The sequence below is a fragment of the Dicentrarchus labrax genome, unplaced genomic scaffold (assembly GCF_905237075.1).
Source record: "Dicentrarchus labrax unplaced genomic scaffold, dlabrax2021, whole genome shotgun sequence".
Lineage (NCBI taxonomy): Eukaryota > Metazoa > Chordata > Actinopteri > Moronidae > Dicentrarchus > Dicentrarchus labrax.
The window spans coordinates 29649350-29667706 of NW_026136721.1; the positions used below are offsets into that span (position 1 = coordinate 29649350).

The 18357-nt window shown below is 39.6% G+C and overlaps 1 protein-coding gene across 1 annotated transcript in view; it reads left to right on the forward strand.

Annotated features, from left to right (window-relative positions):
* Positions 1 to 18357, forward strand: part of dchs2 (dachsous cadherin-related 2) — a 33502-nt gene extending 15145 nt beyond the window's left edge. Inside the window, exons 11-20 of the mRNA XM_051385483.1 lie at positions 3773 to 3907; positions 6363 to 6572; positions 7424 to 8284; positions 8365 to 8478; positions 9301 to 9512; positions 9618 to 9769; positions 11008 to 11138; positions 11249 to 11535; positions 12301 to 12442; positions 14261 to 18357. Coding sequence (XP_051241443.1) covers positions 3773 to 3907; positions 6363 to 6572; positions 7424 to 8284; positions 8365 to 8478; positions 9301 to 9512; positions 9618 to 9769; positions 11008 to 11138; positions 11249 to 11535; positions 12301 to 12442; positions 14261 to 16863 — 4847 coding nt within the window. The 3' untranslated portion in view covers positions 16864 to 18357. The remainder of the gene's footprint in view (positions 1 to 3772; positions 3908 to 6362; positions 6573 to 7423; positions 8285 to 8364; positions 8479 to 9300; positions 9513 to 9617; positions 9770 to 11007; positions 11139 to 11248; positions 11536 to 12300; positions 12443 to 14260) is intronic.

Consider the following 18357-nt stretch of genomic DNA (forward strand, 5'->3'; position numbering starts at 1 on the left):
AGTTGCTGTTATTATATAAAAGTTAAAATGGGGAAAAGGCATTTAGGTAATTGTTTAACAGTTATATTTAATGTAGGATAGAGACTAGCGATTATTTTGGTTATCAATTAATCTACAAATTATTTTTTAACTGAATAATCATTTGGTCCATAAAAAAATTCATCACAATTTCAAAAGTTCCAAGATGTGTTTTGTTTAACCAATATTTAAAGATGAGAAGATATTAAGTTTATTTAGAAATAATAGCACAAAATCCTCACAATTGTGGAACTGGAACCAATGGTCTGCATTAGCATACATCATGCTGTCATGAAGTTGACATCAGTAATTACATGACCTAAGTATGCTTGAGTACATAACTCGACGGAAGTGTCATATTAAAGCTGAAGATGGCGACTGAACCAAGTTCATTCACTGATGAAGACTGTGAGATGTGATTAAAAGCTGCAGGGGAAATAAATAGTAATTGGACCTTGAGTTAACAAGTTACAGATTGTTTTCTCCTTGTTGTTTTTTTCTGGATTGTTGTGCAAGCAGTCTAAGTCTTTTACTCTAATACAGTGATTTCCCAAAAATACACACAGAATATGTTCTTTCAATTCTGAGGGAGCGTGCTTGTTCTTAAAGTAAAGACCGAACTGAACTGAAGTAGGAACCATTAGATTATATATGATCAGATTTTTGGATTTTAATGGATTTATTTTATTTTTCCTTCTTAACATGAGGGTCTAAGAAATCTCAAGAAAATGAAACTGTCTGTTCTTCTCTAAAATCCCAATTATGTTCTATTTGGAAACAGTTAGATGATCTACAGTTTTCATAAGGTAGCATTCAAGTTTAGCTTGAAATAGTCTTTCTGTAGAAGTGGAGATGGCAGTATGCCTCCAGAGTGCCTAGATGGCAGCACTAGCCTGTGTCCCTGAGGCCTAAAAGCCTCAGACCATAGACTCAATACATCAAATCAAACAGTTACACATAAAAATAAAATTAAACTCAAGAACAAAGCATTTGAGAAATAAAATGGTTGTTTTTCCTTAAAATTACTGTGGCATTTAAACCCAGTAATATTTGATTTATTAAATGTCTAAAAGAGGAAATTCCCCTACAACTGTTTGCAGTAGCATTAACAGTTCCTTTTTATTATTTTTAAAGCGCAGTACCACATGACAAAATACAGTTGAGCAGCAGCTCACCCTGCCATGTTTGGTTAGATGTCAGCACTGCAGTGAATCAAGGTTATCGTCTGTTTTGTTTCACTCCATTAGCAGTTTAATTGAAACCAACCCCTGCCCTTTTCCCTCCTGTGTTATTCCATTTGTGTCTTTTTCATATACTGGTAGGTTCACTGTACATCCAGCAAAATCTCATTCATCTGACCTATAATCATATTCACAAATCTACACATCAGCCCTGTTTATTTTAACACGTTGTGCACGGGGGCCTCCTGAATCCCCATTTCATCTCGTCATGTTGACAGTACGAGTCCTTTTAAATCCTGGAGGTGGAGGGCATGTGGCATGAGGATCTGTACAAGAGGGGTTTCGATGTGAACTAACATTCTTGGGAGTGAGAATTGTCCAAGAACAGCAAGCACACAATTCCTCTGGGAGATTTGAAAGGTCCTCTCTCATGATGATTTCCATAATCCAAGCCATCTGTGCCAATAGGCGCCGTGTTTTCATCTGTCTCCGCAAGTCGCCTCGTCTGGCAGCTCAGCCCGCTCTCCCACCAGTCTTATTTGATTATCATTTGTGCTGCTTTTTCCCCCATCGCTCCCCAAAGATGACCATTGTTTTGTGCCTGTGTTGGCCTCTGTATCCAGTTTCCATGTGTTGGAGTCAGTCAGAGGAGATGTGCAACATCACTGAGTGTGACAGCTAACCTTTGTGTTACTCTGCGCGTCCTGGATTTCACTTTGTTGAGCAAATTTTCATGTGTTTGGAGGGAAAAACAGATGCATTTTTATTATTCACAGAGAACTTTCGTGGTAAGATCTGATTACCACATCAGACTTACCATGTATTAGGACATGCTAATGCTGGTCTTTTTTTTTTTTTTTACTTTTTCACTCTTTTGTTGCTGAAACTCTTTTAAACATCACAATTGTTTGCTGAATGGTAGCATCAAACATATAAAGAATTAGCTGTTTATGTAATAAATACAGTCCACACTGTTCACACAAGTGAAAAACTTAAATAAATAAATAAATTGCTTTTTTAATCCCCACGTCAGACAGGTCACAGAACATAACATATGAAGCCACATTAGAAGTAAAACAGACACACACTAAATTAAAAACGCAATGTAAGATTAAAAAAAATACAATCAGTTAATAAATAATAATTAAAAGGTTGATAATCAAGTGATCACCTACAAACAAGGCAACATATATGTGATTAAACTTTAGAATTATGTCAAAAATACAACCCATGTGTCATTCTGTGCACAAAAGACCCTCTAAATTGCTTTTTGGAGCATCTTTGCATTCCTAAGTGGTCAACACATTTTTTAGACTGTTAAAAAAACCCAACAGGGGATGATCTTGAAACTGAAGTATGGTTTGAATTTTGTTTGTGCTGTTTCAGTATTGGAAAATTACACTCATTCATAATTACATAAATTCAACAGCAGATATATTGTGCGTATTACTCTGGATGCTTCCCCTATAAAGGTTTTGACCCTTTTATATTTTCCTCCACCATGCACATTGGAAGTAGGTCGTTGCCAGAAATGAGCTTCAGCAGGATTTTACAAGGATTATTTCATTGGTAGGAAGTAGTTCCACTAAAAACTGATCATAGGGATTCTTTAAGTGAATTATAATTATTGCATGATGCAGATAGGTCCTGTCAGTTTTTTAAGGTGACGCACTGCAAAACAGGTTCTGTTTTCAATTAGGCATCAGATAAGGCCTGTCTGAACTGCCAGCAGCCATAAACACGAACTCACCTGATGAGGTGCTAAACTCTGGACTGATATGAATGCTAAGATGGAGAACCTGAACATTATGGAAGTATTTTGTTGTTTTGGATAAAATTAGATTATTTCTCAAGTGTATGCATTTATTGTATTGTAGATATGTCTGAAGATTGTAGCCTACTTGAAATCACTTTTAAATAGAGAACATATTAAACTTGTATTAAATATAATTTACAGCGAAGGAAGAGGCCTGATCCTTGGCTATTAAGGCTGACAAAACCCAGTTAAAAATTCATGATTTGTTTTGTTTGAAGAAGATATATTGAGTTGGCTGAGTATTTCTGTTCTGGCAGGATTTGTTGAGGTGCGGCAATTTTGCACAGGACTGGAACTAAACATTGTTTTCATTATGGATGAATCTGCTGATTTTCTCTACACATTGATTGATTGTTTGGTTTGCAAGAATTCTGAAAATAATGCCTGTTTTGTCCAAACCAGCAGTCCAAACCTCAAAATTATTAAAAATAAATATACATTATTAGAATTTGTTTTAGATTTTAATTAAAAGTAAAACCAGCATCACATTCGTGAGGCTGGAACCCTGAAGCATGATAAATTAGATTTTTGCTGTACATTTTCATATGTTTTTTATGCAAAAACGTTAATTTGTAAAGTAACTAAAGCTGTGAAATAATGGTATTGCAGTAAAAAGTACAATATTTCCCTCTGAGATGTTGTGGAGCCCAAATATAAAGTGGCATGAGAAGGAAATTTTTTTTGAGGTCTGTAACAGTATAAACAGTACTCCAGAGCCTGTAAAACATACTTTAACCTCCTGTGTCCTCTCCCCCAGCGGAGAATGCAGCGGTGTGGTACAGTCTCCTGCCTGGACCCGGCTACGAGCTCTTCAGCATCAACCCTTACACCGGTCTTATCACCACCACCTCCTACCTGGACAGAGAGCTGCAGCATCATTTTACCCTCAGAGGTAGGACACAAGCACACGCTGATGTTCACACATAAACACACTCACATTTAAAACCTGTTACACCTGAGAGACACAGTGGGAACAGAAATAGTGCTCTGAAACACGTCATGTTTGTCACTTCAAGTGCTTGTTACTTGTAATTTTGTAATTTGAGGAAATCCTATCCTTTCAAAAGCCCTGTGGAGGAGGAAGTCAAAAACATGGACATTCAGATAACAGGGTTCCTGTCCAGTGTTTTATAGTGAAAGCTCCCCGCCTCGCCTGAAATAAAGTGCACCTCCGCTAACGTCAGAAGAAATTATTAAACTTTTATGAATATAATTATAGGCTTATTAAGCTTTGTGGAAAATGAGCAGCTGCGCTACATCATACAGTATTTATTGAGTCAGGCTGTTGTTCAAACCATCATCTTGTGGACACATGGATTTACTTGATTCAGCTCAGCAGGTGAGTGAGTGATTGATCACATTGTAAGTTTTCCTTTGCTGTAATTAATCAGAGTGGCATGTTGCAATGTCTCAGGGGGGGAAATCAAAGAGTCAACTTGTAAAAGAGTTTTTACAAGTTGGGGAAAAGTAGAGACAAACAACGCAATCAATCACAATCAAGTGCTGATGAGTGAGAAAAAAACCTCAGCACCGTGCAGCACCAGGCTAAAGGTAGTCTCATAATCACCAGATGGACACATGTTTAGAGTCTGCATTGAGTTAATGTTTGTTTAGGGTTCGTAATGACCAACTAGACTGTGTCAATAATGACTGTGATCAGTAGTTTGTGATTGAAAAATGTGTTTTAATGAAATCTCTTCCAGTGATAGAAGCACAACCAACTATTTGAAAGCCTGTGATTCTGTTCTTGGTCCAATTTAAGTCAGTACTTGGCTCATATCTTCCTACTAAAGGGTTATAAAAATATCTAATATCTAAAACAAATCCCTCTAAAACAAAACATATAAAGTCGTTTTCAACAGTCTCCATCACACACAGACACTTCTCTCATTCTCTACCCCTCTCTGTTTCTCATTCTCTACCTCCTCCCTTGTCATGCTTCACAGCCAAAGTCATAAAGAATTCAAGGTCTGCCTTTTGTATGAACGCAGCATTATTCAGCAGATTGATTTATGTTAAGGAAACAGTAGACTTTTAAAGGGCTGAGGTACAGTATATCTAACCTCTGCTGACTGCGCTGCTGCACCCTCTGCCTTTTGAAGTGTTTGCTTTCACTCTCTCGTGGCCATACGCAGTAATTACATTCAAACTATTCAGCAGTGTTTAGTGATAAACTGCTTTCAGATGTTTTATCCTAATATTTGTACAGTCAGCAGTATGATGAACAATTAAATAGAATAATAAACTATAATAACAGGAAAGCCTGAATGTCTCGAAACTGTGCCGGAATCATACGGGGCTTTTTGGGAAATACCGAAATATGTGGGGACAATTTTTTCTGGCTGCAGATGAATTTGGAAAGAAATAAAATACCAAGTTCCTTTCAGCATGTATTAAAGGCTGTTCATTCTTCAGGTCTGTACTGCTATTAAGTCTAGAAAGTCAAAAGATTGGCTCATTGTGGTGTTTAGAGACTAAGACTGTATATTTCCATATACTTTTACATGTAGTACTTGTGTTTTCAATATATACAGTATATTACTGTAAAAGGAACTTTATTATAATAGCAGTATGTTGCCAATTGACTAATTTACCTATAATTTCATATTTAGTCATGCTACCAGCACAGTTCTTGTAAATAGTGCTGTCAGTCTTCCACTTTGGTCCAGACGGAATAATCTTAACAATTTATGGATGACTTTTCATATAATTTGGTACATATATCCCCAGAGGATGAATCTTAATGGCTTTGCTGACTTCCTGGTTTTTCTTCCAATTTATCATCAGGTCAAAATGTTTTATTTGTGAAATACTTTTTATGACCAAATCATCAGTCCCATCAGCCGCAGTTGTTTTTCTGTTTTTAGTTCTAATAAGCGTGTTAACATGATGAGCTATGATGGTAAACATTACAAACATAATACCTGCTAAACATCAGCATGTTAACATTGTCATCGTGAGCATGTTGATGTTAGCAATAAGTACAGCCTCGCAGATATGCTGGCATCGCTGTAGACTGCAGTCATGTTCACTTATTCCCTTGAATTTAAGTCCAAGAAGTAAATAAGAATCATAAATCAGGGACGTCATGGTTGCCAAGTGGTTAAGACACATACTGTGATCGCAATGTCCCTGGTTCGATTCCAGCTGCGGACCCTTGTCTAATGTCATAACTCCCCCTCTCTCTCTCGCTGACTTTTTCCTGTCTGCATCTCTATTGGGAGCCATCTAATAAATTGAAAATGCCACAATAAGAAGAATAGAAACTACAGTTCATAATGGGAACCCTGATAGTTTTTTTCCAAGCAGGAAAAAAAGTATGAACTCCTTTCAATTCCTGTCTGCAGTTCAGGCTCGTGACAGCAGCACAAGGCCTCTGTCGGGTACAGCCACCGTACTGTGTTCTGTGCTGGACGACAATGACAACCCTCCAGAGTTCATGCAGTCATCCTTCCAGATCAGCCTCCCAGAAAATCTGCCTCCTGGCGTGGTCCACACTGCTCAAGCCTCTGATCCAGACCACGGGGAAAATGGAACTATACACTACTCCATATTAGGTAAGGTATATCAGGTACTGCTCTGTGTATCCAGCTATCTGGATTCCGGATGATAATTTTGTAGTTTTGGCCGTCATTTCTGTCTGTAGTAATATTATACTCAAGTTAATTGCTTAGATCTGAGAACTGATTGACATTGTGAAAAAGGAGTTCAAAGGGGAAATATAAAGGGTTTTAAACAAACACTAAGGTGAAGCCAAATACAGACATTTGAGGTAAATTATAAAATTACCCAATCTGCCCATTAAAAAAATCCATTCCCGTAAGCAAACCAATTTACTGGCTCAAATCATACTCTCACTTTCAGTTTCACCTTCAAATAAAGTGGTTTAAACCATACTTTCTCAAGCGGTGGGGGAGGTTCTGAATGGGTGGTAAAACAAAAAGAAAGAATACATCTTAAATCCTTAGCTATCTGATGTCTGACTTCTATTTTGACAGAAAAGCTTCCACAAATATCACAAAAAAGTGCCGAATTTGTGGGCCTTACTGCGGTTGTGATGTTAATGTAATTCATATTCATAAGGGAGCAGCACGCAGTTGTGATGTTTGTACTCAGTTTATTGTTCGAGTAATGTGCTCTGATTGCAGGGATGAAAATGTGCATTTGCATGGTTTGAATTCTATAAAGGTTTGTCATAATTTAATGGGGGTCCCAAGGTGACCAGTTGAAAACCACTGGCTTAGAACATCTGGCTCAACTGTGGTTTACAACCTGTGTGTATGTCTGACAGCTCATGTTGGACATAGTCATAGAAATGTTGAGATCTCAGCGATATAATGTCACTATAATTTAAGGAAATAATGGGACAGTCTAGAATTATCCTTTAATTTCTATGCACTGTCTTTAGGTGAAGACTACAGAGGTTGTTTCACCATCAACAGCCACACAGGTGTTGTCAGCACCACACAGGTCCTTGACCGCGAGGAAAGACAGAATTACACACTCACCATACAGGCCCGTGACTATGGCCCGACCCCGCTCAGCTCCTCCACCCAACTCCAGCTGGTGCTGCTGGACCAGAACGATAACATCCCCTCCTTCACCCGTAAGAGCTACTACGCCTCCATCAACGAGGGCCTACCTGCAGGAGCTGAGGTCCTGCGTGTTAGCGCCTTTGATCCTGACGAAGGGACCAACGGGGACGTGACCTACTCTCTGACAGAGGACAGCAGCCAGGGGGCCTTCTCAGTAGACGCACTCACAGGAGTGATCCGCACCACCAGGTCTCTGGATAGAGAAAGCAGGGCTCAATACACCCTCAGAGCTGTGGCTACTGACGGCTGCACTCAAGGACCACTGAGCTCTGTGGCATCAGTGACCATACAGGTGGAGGATGTGAACGACAATGTGCCGGTCTGTGACCAGAATCCCATCAACGCATGGGTTTCCATGAGGACTCTACCAAACCAGATAGTTACCACGGTGACGGCAACAGACGGCGACCAGGGTGATAACGGGACTGTACAGTTTATGCTGTCGGATGAGGAAAATCTTTTTGATATCAACGCCGAAACAGGAGAGATCTCCCTGAGAAGACGAGTGAGAGCAGGTTTTTCCGGGAGGAAGCTGCAGGTTGTGGTCTCAGATCGAGGGCAACCTGCTTTAACCTCCACCTGCCTGTTTTTTATCTATCTGAAGGGAGAACATGAAGGACTACAGTTCACAAACAAAGTGTACAATGCTACTGTCAAGGAGAACAGTAGAGCTGGTACGTTTTTACCACCTTTTTTTCTCCTTTCATTTTCACTGATATTTATTAAAAACCTGTTTCACGTTCTCTTTCTTAAGGCACTTGGATTGCAAAAGTGGAGGCCAATGACCAAACCAACAGCAGACAAAGGATCACATACACCATATTTAGTGGCAACGAGAATCACATTTTCTCCATCAACCGTCACACGGGTAAGAAACGTGAAATGTTGCAAACAAAAACACTGTTTTTGTTCCTTTTTCTTGCTGTCCATCCAAAGTTGTTGCTGGAGTTATGATTAGTAGATGGTATGTTTGTTATGTGAATGCATGCTTTCATCATTTAAGTTATGTTAATAGCACAAATTCTCATTCACTCATGCATTTTATTTTCCACATAAGTCTCCAGAAATTAACCTTTGATTTTCAGTCCTCACCATTGTTTATGTTAAACCAATCTAATCCAACCAATTTGGACTCTGGTTACTTTCTGTGTGTCTCTTCAAAATGCCCTTTTATCTTATCAAGTTCATCTGGTTGTTTATATACAAGTATTCCCTCAAGAATTATGATTGTTGCGTGCCTGATTTTATCATTTTCTACCGCAAACCCTTTTTTGGATTCATGTCTGTATAAAGTATGGTAGTAGACACAGTTAGACTCAAATACACAATATGATATTAATTGACATAAGACTGGATATTTTTGAGGGTTACCACAGAAACTTGAACCAAAAAGTGCTTCTTTCAACACCTTTTTTAAAAGATCAAAAGTTATGTTTTCCTTTCCATTTCTTTCCATTCCTTTTTTTACTGTTCTGATGAGGCCAAAGTGGAAAAAGGCTGATGCCAAAGTAGGAAATGTTATCAAATGTTTTCAAATATTAATATTATAATTTGGAATATGTTATTAAATATACTGTATTTTAAATTAAATATTACACTTTGATCTTGAAATATAATGACAAAAAACCAGCCCCTGATATTGGCTTTGCACAGAATTTGGGGTATACCTTGGCTTTTGTCTCTCATCCAGGTGAGATCCGTGTGCAGAAAGATAACTCTCTGGACTTTGAGGTGAGCCCTCAGATCCAACTGGTGGTGCTGGCTGAGAGTGGGCTGCAGACAGCTCACTGCAGGGTCTCCATCAGCCTGCTGGATATGAATGACAATGCACCAGTGTTTGAACACAGCAGCTACAGAACAGCTGTGTGGGAAGGGCAAGCGCACAACACCTACATTATGCAGGTAGATACTATGAATACTTAGGCTCTCTTCGACATTAGAAATATTCTATATATGTCGTTGTGATAAGATCATATTAAAAACAATAACTGCCTGTATTTTCTGCAGGTGTTTGCATCTGATGCTGACAGCGGGATGAACGGGCAGATTGAGTACTCCATTGTGTCCGGTAACCCTAACGAAGCATTCATCTTAGACTCTGTTCGTGGGATTCTTGCTACCAATGTCTTACTGGACCGTGAGATCACCCCCTCATACAAGTATGCCGACCATATTAAAAAGTATTATGTAACCATTTCTAGAATATATGATAGTAAAGACAAAAGATTTTTAAGTTTCTATTTATGAAATTAAGGTTCCCATCTTTTCGCCTCTGTAGCATCTGTGAGTTTACTAATAGTTTTTTATAGTAATAATAAAATAGTAGTTTTAAATAAAGCTAAAACACGATACAAAGGTTTTCTTTCCATATTAAAAATGATCTAATTGGATATTAAAGTAAACAGTTAATTTGTTAGTGTTTAACAAACACACATCCCGTGGGTCGTTGCCTTTGGCACACTGTGGAACCTTGTGGTAAGCTGTAACTGTTTTTTTTAGGACATGGGAGCAGGACTTCTCTGTTAGTTCAAATTAGTTTAAATGAGAAGTCAACTCTTACTGTGTGTGGTCACAGTGCGAGGGCCCGTAAAGGGCCAGTTTCAAGTGATTCGAGAACACCACATACTGTTTTTGCAAATGGTTGCAGTGTTAGGTTTCACAAATCACTGTCACTTGCAAATTGCAAAAAATATGTAAGTTCAAGAGGCCTCTTGCAAGCTTATACATGGGCTAGTAGTTTAATAAGTGAAACATGTCTACTAAATGAGTCAGAGGAAATTATCTCATGTTGCAAATCGCATCTTCCATTGGAATTTTGCGAAATGGGCCCCTGATCCTGGTCCAGCAATTTCGTTATGACTGCATACTTCCCTCTTCATTAGACAGTCCCTCCAGGATTTTTTTAGGATTGTTGGAGTCTAAAATGCCCGATTTCATGGCAGCTTTGATTTTAAAATGCATTGTTTTTAGGCATTTTTTTGCAATGAAATTGTGGGAGAATTTTTTTTTCATTAAAAATCTAATTCAACTTGTTCCAGTGAGAATAAAATTGTTAGTCTCAGTGTTTCGTGTAGGGGAATGCTATGAATGGTGAAACTTGCAGGAAACTACAATGATTGGTCAAATTTCAAAGTTGCGGTTATTGGACAAAATTCTAAGGTTGTGAGTAATTCACAGGGATAAGTTGAATTTGCATTAATTGTTGTGATATCAACATGCAACATCACAACTTCTGGAGGGACTGATTACAAAGCTGTCTGACAAGGCAAAAGAGATTGAACTCAAACTAAAAAGGAATATCCTTGCGGTTCAGCTATAACAATATAACAATACACAATCTACTACTAAATGCATTTGGATTAAGTGGCATCATTTGTTTACTGTCTTTATATTATAGGCTGGTTCTGCAGGCTACAGACAGGGGGAACCCTCCACTCATCAGCACTGCCACCATCAGGGTCCAAGTGGTGGACGTCAATGACAACAGCCCTGCCATCCCCCCCATGGAGCCTGTGGTTATAGCAGAGAGTAAGACCCCCACTGCTCTCTGACTGCTTTCAACAATCAGGATATAAACACTATGTATGTGTTCTTTGTCTGTTTGTCGACTTATTTTAACGTCTTCTGTTTCACTGTAGATCTGCCAGCAGGTTACATGGTCACCCAGGTGACTGCAAACGACGTGGACCTGAGTTCAACCATCACCTACAGCTTTTCAGACAACAGCAGCACCAATTTTCCCTTTGCTATTGACCGATATACTGGTGTGGTTACCCTGACTCGAGCTCTGGACTACGAGGAGCAGACAGAGTACACGCTGCCAGTCTGGGCCTCTGATTCCCTCCACCAGACCACTGGAGAGGTCAAAGTTCAAGTGCTTGACATCAATGACAATGCTCCAGTTTTCACCAAGGTTTCCTACCAGGTACAGATTATATATTTATCGATAAAAAATGGCAGAATATAACAGCTGGTTGGGATCACCAAGCTGTGACTAAAATGGTGTATACATGTTGTTAGCACTGTAAAATGACAAAAGGAACAAGTTCCTACCAAGGCATGCATTATTCGGGATTTCTAAGTTGTAAATGATGGTGAATTAATTTTGTATTGATGATTTATTAAAGAGAATAATAAGGACAACTTTTGGGTTGCCAGGTTGTAAAAATCCATGTGCCTCATTTAGGGAGAGTTACTTTATTGTCTCCCATATGAGAAAACTGTCTTGGATCAAGGAACTGCTGCTGTAGACCAGACCTTGGGGACATTACAATGAAAACACATTAAATAAAAACACATGCGCAAACATTGGCCTGAGATTGAACAACAAATTGGTCACAAAGTCATTCACACTGTAAAAACTTACAAAGACTTTAAGGCATGTTTCTCACAACGGACTCATCATGTACATTACCCTTCAGTATAACCTGGTCTGTCGTTCTGGCTAGCTCGGGAAAGACTAATTTAAAACTGCCAAATTCTCCTGCAGCCAAAGAGATTTTACAAACCTGGAAACCCAAAAGGTTGTTCTTACAATAGCTTGTAATGAGTCAAAAAACCTCAGTAAAACTTTATTAACCTGTAATCAAGCCTTTGTATGTATGCCTTATTAGAAAGTATTATCTGACTGAATGGAAAGGATACATCAGCATGTTGATGACGATGTCTCGTTATTTGTTCTCTCTTTAAGGTGGAGTTGTCAGAGTTGGTTTCAGCAGACACGTTAGTTTTGTCAGTGTCTGCTACGGACAGAGACTCTGAACTCAACGGCAAGATCACATACAGACTGCTTTCATCTCCTTTACAAGGCTTTTACATCGAGCCAGACAATGGTAAGAATAGCTTAACGGATGGAAAAGACATCCTGAATGAGCTCTGATATAAATGTCTCTTTGACAGCAAGCCATCACTGTGTGTGTGTTTGTGCATGCGTTCGTGTGTGTGTGTGTGTGTGTGTGTGTCTATATCTAATCATAATATAGGATATTACTCAGTATATAGAAAATGGAGGTTAAGAAGTCACCAAAAGGATAAAACAATGATCCAAAATGTATTGTAGTTTTTCTGTAAAAGACATTAACTTGCAAGTTGCAAGACTTATGACTGTCTGGTCGTCTGATTCTCATATTCATCCATCATATTCCCTCCATCAGTTTTTCTGGCATAGTTAAAGGGGCACGCACCAATGAAAGGAGCACAAAGAAAGTCCTCGCCTGGTTATGAGCAGCTCAGCATACAGTATCAGACGTTACTGAGAGTTGTCATTCTGCCAGTAGCAGTGTTTATATTTTTGTAGTCTTGGATGTGCAAGTGAGTTCCTTAGACAGGGGGAAAGAGAAGCAGCAGAGAAGGCAATTAGAAGTCATTGAGATAAAGTGCTTCAGAGGAGCCATGCCTATCCTATTATCTCCCTTTTAAAAATCCCTAAACTCGAGAAAAAAGATAAATCCTACAGAACTGAAAGGAAACCACTACTCCTCTGGTCTTTTCCACTCAAGTGTGATTTATGGGCTCCTATCATGTTTGAACTCCAAAGTTTAATATCAGAGAAATGAATTTGCCCTGTTTTGCGGTGAGGAACACTAATGGAAAGTGAAATTTGCATCAATGTTGACTAAAGCTCTCCAAATAGAATCCAAAGGTTTTATATGGTGCTTTTTGTGGTGTAGTGCCTCTCAATTTTTCCATCCATTTCCAAACAATGAATGGTGCTGCTATAGAGTAGAGCCTCCAAATTAATAAAGTCATCATGTAGAGAAATTTAAGTGGCAGTGAAGTGGAATCATAAATTGGATGGACAAACACATAATTGTCATCCAAGAATAAAGTTTGCTCTTACAGTCTGCGTATGGAATTCATTAAAGTATAGTCACACAGGAAAATGATGTTGCATTGCGGTGTCTAATGACAAGGACAATTTTGATTTAACTATCAGTAAATTGTCTTTCAAGAAGACATGTTTTATGGTTATTAGGCAGAAATGAAACAAATCCAGAAACAATCTGTGTATTTGTTAAACCATCTGTTAAATCAATTTAAAACACTTCCATAGTTTTACATTGGTGAGACCAGATGTCAGGTCTTTCCTAAAGTTTCTTTATTTTATAAGCAGTTTCATTGTTAGATAACATCAACGTATGTCTGACTGACATATGTTTTCATAAAGGTAACACATATTTTAGTTATTTTTTTCTGTCAGATAAAGTTATTATGGTGAACATTTTTACACATTTACACATCGAGCTAACATCAGCATTCATTTGGAACTCTTTAGCTGGCTAGATGGCTGGCTAGCTTCAGAGCTAGTTGCTAACTTTGTCGGAAAACAACAACAATAGACCTTTTTCATAGCAGCCATTTCGATATGAAATTGTAGGGTAAACAGGTGTCATCAATGATCGTAATTAAGGTTTTGTTCCATTTAGTGTAGTAGAACCTTTCCAATGAGCCAACATGCGCAGTAGCAGCACCTCGATTTGATCTGACATGAATAGAACAGAACCATAGACAGTCTCATTGATAACTGTCAGCTAAAATAAGCTCGGATTTGTCACTATGAGCAACTCCCTTCACATTGTACTGCTGAATTCACTGTTAGTATAAAAAATGGTGATTAGTGCAGCTTTTGAAAAACATGTTTTGTCTTGCAGGATCTGTTTTCACCAATAAGCCCTTGAAGGCCATCACAAACAGCAACCTGATCCATCTTCTGGTTGAGGCCAAAGACGAAGGCGATCCTGTGCTGTCTACAGTCACCTCCGTAGATGTGCTGATTCTGGACACCAACGACCATGCACCTTTGTTCCTCAAGGACATGTACACACTCACTCTACCAGAGGATACACCCACAGACACCGCCCTACTAACGCTGTCTGCAGAGGACCAAGACTGGAGCCCTGAAAACACCCATTTGGACTATGCCATAATCAGAGGAAATGAAGGGAAGCAATTCTGTCTTGAAGTAAAAATGGTTCAGATGAGAAATGTAGGAAAACTTGTTCTGTGCAACCCTTTAGACCGCGAGACCACAGAGAGCTATGCACTAACAGTGAGTGTTACTGATCGAGGAACGCCTCCACTAAACAGTTCTGCTGTTGTTATGGTGACCGTGACAGACTGCAATGACAATGCCCCCATCTTTTCCAGCACAGAATACCACGCACGGGTGAGTGAAAACAGCCATGTAGGTACCAGGCTGACCCAGGTCACTGCTCATGATCCTGACCTGGGAATCAATGGCCTGTTGCGGTATGACATTATCTCGGGGAACAGCAAAGGTCACCTCAAGCTCGACCCTCAGTCCGGCATTCTGGTGGTCAACCACTCGCTTGACTATGAGGAGGACTCAAAATACACCCTCACCATCCGAGCATCTGATGGCGGTGAATCATCTGAACAGCGTAAAGTGGCTTTTACAGTGGTCTTTATCACAGTGCTGGATGAAAATGACAACACTCCATACTTCATGTTCCCTACTGTTAACTGTTCTGTGCTGGAGAACCTCCCAGCGTTTACCCACACCTGTTCTGTCCATGCTGTTGACAATGACTTAGGCCCCTACGGCCAGCTCACCTACTCTATTTTGTCCTCTTGCTTCATGGACTATGGCAGTGGCAGCCCTGAGAAGAAGGAGGCCTTTGCCATCGACCCCCTAACAGGCGACATTCACACCAGACAGACCTTTGACTATGAACGTGAGAGTGAGTACTGCTTTGTAGTGGAGGCCAGGGACAAAGGCGACAAAGCCGCTACAGTGAGAGTGCAGGTGACCATCAAGGGAGTGGATGAGTTCAGTCCCATCTTCACCCAAAAGCAGTACCATTTCCTCCTGCCCGAAAATGCCAAGCCAGGAGACGCAGTTGGTTATGTGATGGCGATGGACCATGATGGAGGGTTGGACGGGCTGGTGGAGTACTCCCTTGTGAAGTCATCGCCGTTTTTCTCAATAAATAAAACAATTGGTACCATTTTTGTGTCAGATCCTGTATATCGTAGAAAAGGCAGCCATGCTACTGAGGACATGGTGAAGTTGGTAGTGTCTGCAGGTAGTCCCAGATTGGCCTCAAGGACCACCAACTGCCTAGTTTTTGTCAATATCTCAAGTTCAGCAGAAGCACTCACCGGGGTACCTCTTGATGCGCACATGCTCAGTTTGAGTATCTCACTAATCATGTTCCTCCTTGTTCTCCTCATTTTTGTGGGCTTGGTTCTCAAGTACAAGATCAAGGAAGCGGCAATCAAAAAGGCGGCTGCCATTGCTGCAAACTTGAACCACGGCACAGGCTCGTTCGGTAGATCCAATAGCCAAACGCAAAGTGTCATCTCTCTGCAAGAGATGAAAAGGCCTGGCATCTTGGTGACCAAGAGGGACATATCGAACCCATACAATCAGTCAGACTCTAGTGGCCGTGGATCAGCAGAAGGTGAGACCGCTGAGGACCAGGAGATTAAGTGGATTAATGAGTACCCCTGCCGGAAAAAAAGAGATGAATCTGCGCAATGCAACCAGACCGCAGAGATCCCAAACTCTGCTTTACCTGGGGACACTATCTCGTGCCACTCTATCGATGTTGGGCCAGAGCACATTTTACCTGTCAATAAAAGTTTAGTCTCAGGGTTGGCTAGTACAGAAAGCCTCCACCACTTCAAAGAAGAGGGAGGAGGTGAGGGACTACTTCCTGCAATACTTAGAGTGAAGGATTTGGAAGATAGCATGAGGATTAATGGGTACGCTCCCCTCTCTGAAGCCCACGCCTCTGCAGATTCTCTCTCTTCACTGTTGTGTCTAGAGGAGCAGCTGCAGGGCAGCTACAACTGGGACTACATTTTGGACTGGGAGCCACGCTTCCAGACTCTAGCGTCTGTCTTCACTGATATCGGGATGCTCCCTGACGAGGAGCTTCAAGGTGGCCGTGAGGACTTAGCAGCAGACGCAAGCTGTCTCATGTACCCACCACCTCTTATAACGGGAGTGGCTCAGCCAGGCATTAGAACTGTACCTCCACGAAAGCCAGGGCGGGTGCCAAGTCTAAGAAGGAAGCCCTCCTACCCTAAATATGCATATTCCCCCTTAGCCAGGAACACAGGACTTACTCCTTCAGCCATGACACCCAGTTTCTCCCCATCGCTGTCTTCCCTCACCATTAGGACCCCCAGCGCCTCACCAGTTGTCTCTGAGACCGGGGTGGGGGGTATCAGACTCGACTCAGGGCCCCTCACTGCAAGCCTATTGGAAGCAGAAATCCAGGTGTAGACATGAACTTTGACCAAGTTTACCTGTGACATTCAATTCCATCTTCCATTCACCATCTGATGGTATTTCACTTAGTATTTTTTAGGGACATTAAGTGACACTGTACAGTTTAGTTTTAACAACATTCTAATATATTTAGAAAATACAATATATCAAACCTTTTAGATAGACAATAAAGTCCTGGACTTATTTCCATTGTTGTCCCTGTTTTTATGATTTTAGACTTATGGATGCCATAAGTTTATTCTCAAAAGGGCAGTACCAGGCAATATGTCATTTGAACATAATATAGTAATTTAATTACTTAGACTGAGGTTGATTTCATAACTTGATTCTGTATTGAAACTAATATCTGGAAAAGTCTGGTCTCAGTTTTGCATTATATTTTTATAATGCAGCACTTTGAATGAGAGCAGATGTTCAAGTCAGCAATTAATTATTGAATGCTTTATTGTAAACATGTTTATATGTGCAGAAAATGAAACACTCTCTTATTGCAGTTGATTGCAGCTTTTAAATGAAAAGTTTTCAAGGTTGGTTTAACTTTAATAACCAAAGAAAGGCAACATTGTTCTGTGGTTAAGTCTGTCTTCCTGGAATCATAAAAAAATGTGTTTTGAATACAGACCCATTTTTTCCTCCCTCTTCTTTAATATGTTCTGCCAATGAAATGCCAATAAAATCCCATAACGAACAGGAGTTATTTTGTTCATTCAATCTAGGAGAGTTCTTCATTTCAATATTGTGTTCTTCAGTATTTCAAAGCTAGAAAAGAGTCGATGCTTATGCAGATGTCATCCAAAACAAAAAAAATATGAGGGATTCTTCACTGACATTAATTTTGAATTCGATTCAAGAAATGGGATTATATTGTCCTGCTGTTACTGATCAGCGGAATGGCAGATTTCCCTAAACCACTTCCAAGTTGTAGCTGTTATAGTTGTACTCTGGTAAATGGTCTACTCTCCTTCATGATTGTTTTTGTGTGTGCTGACTGTAGACCATGGACACCCTGTTAATAAACAGCACTTTATGTATGTTTTTTGTCTTTCCAGATAATTGTATGAGTTTAAAAACTGATAAATTTGCCAAAAAGAAAACCTTTCTGCTTTTTCTTGGGATCAGCATTTGAAGTGGGATGTTGTGGTGTGACTGTCTTTCAGGATGGTGTTTGTTTTAGCTTGTGTTTTATTGAAAGACAGGATTTCTTTCAGTAAATGAGAATAAGTGAAATACACCAATAATGAAGACAGTATCCACACAACACTCGAACACTGGGGCAATAATACAATTAAATAATATAATAAAACTGAAATTTATAATTTTTCCTTTTTTTATCATTTAGCATTTTTACCTCACAGAGCAAAGACTTGTGCCCTTTGCTTCCCATGAAATATTGGAATCAAAGTGCCTTTATTATTTTATAATAAGATAATAATTTGATATATGTTGATGTCAATAGGTATTTTTTCCTGAATCAATTTTTCACATGAC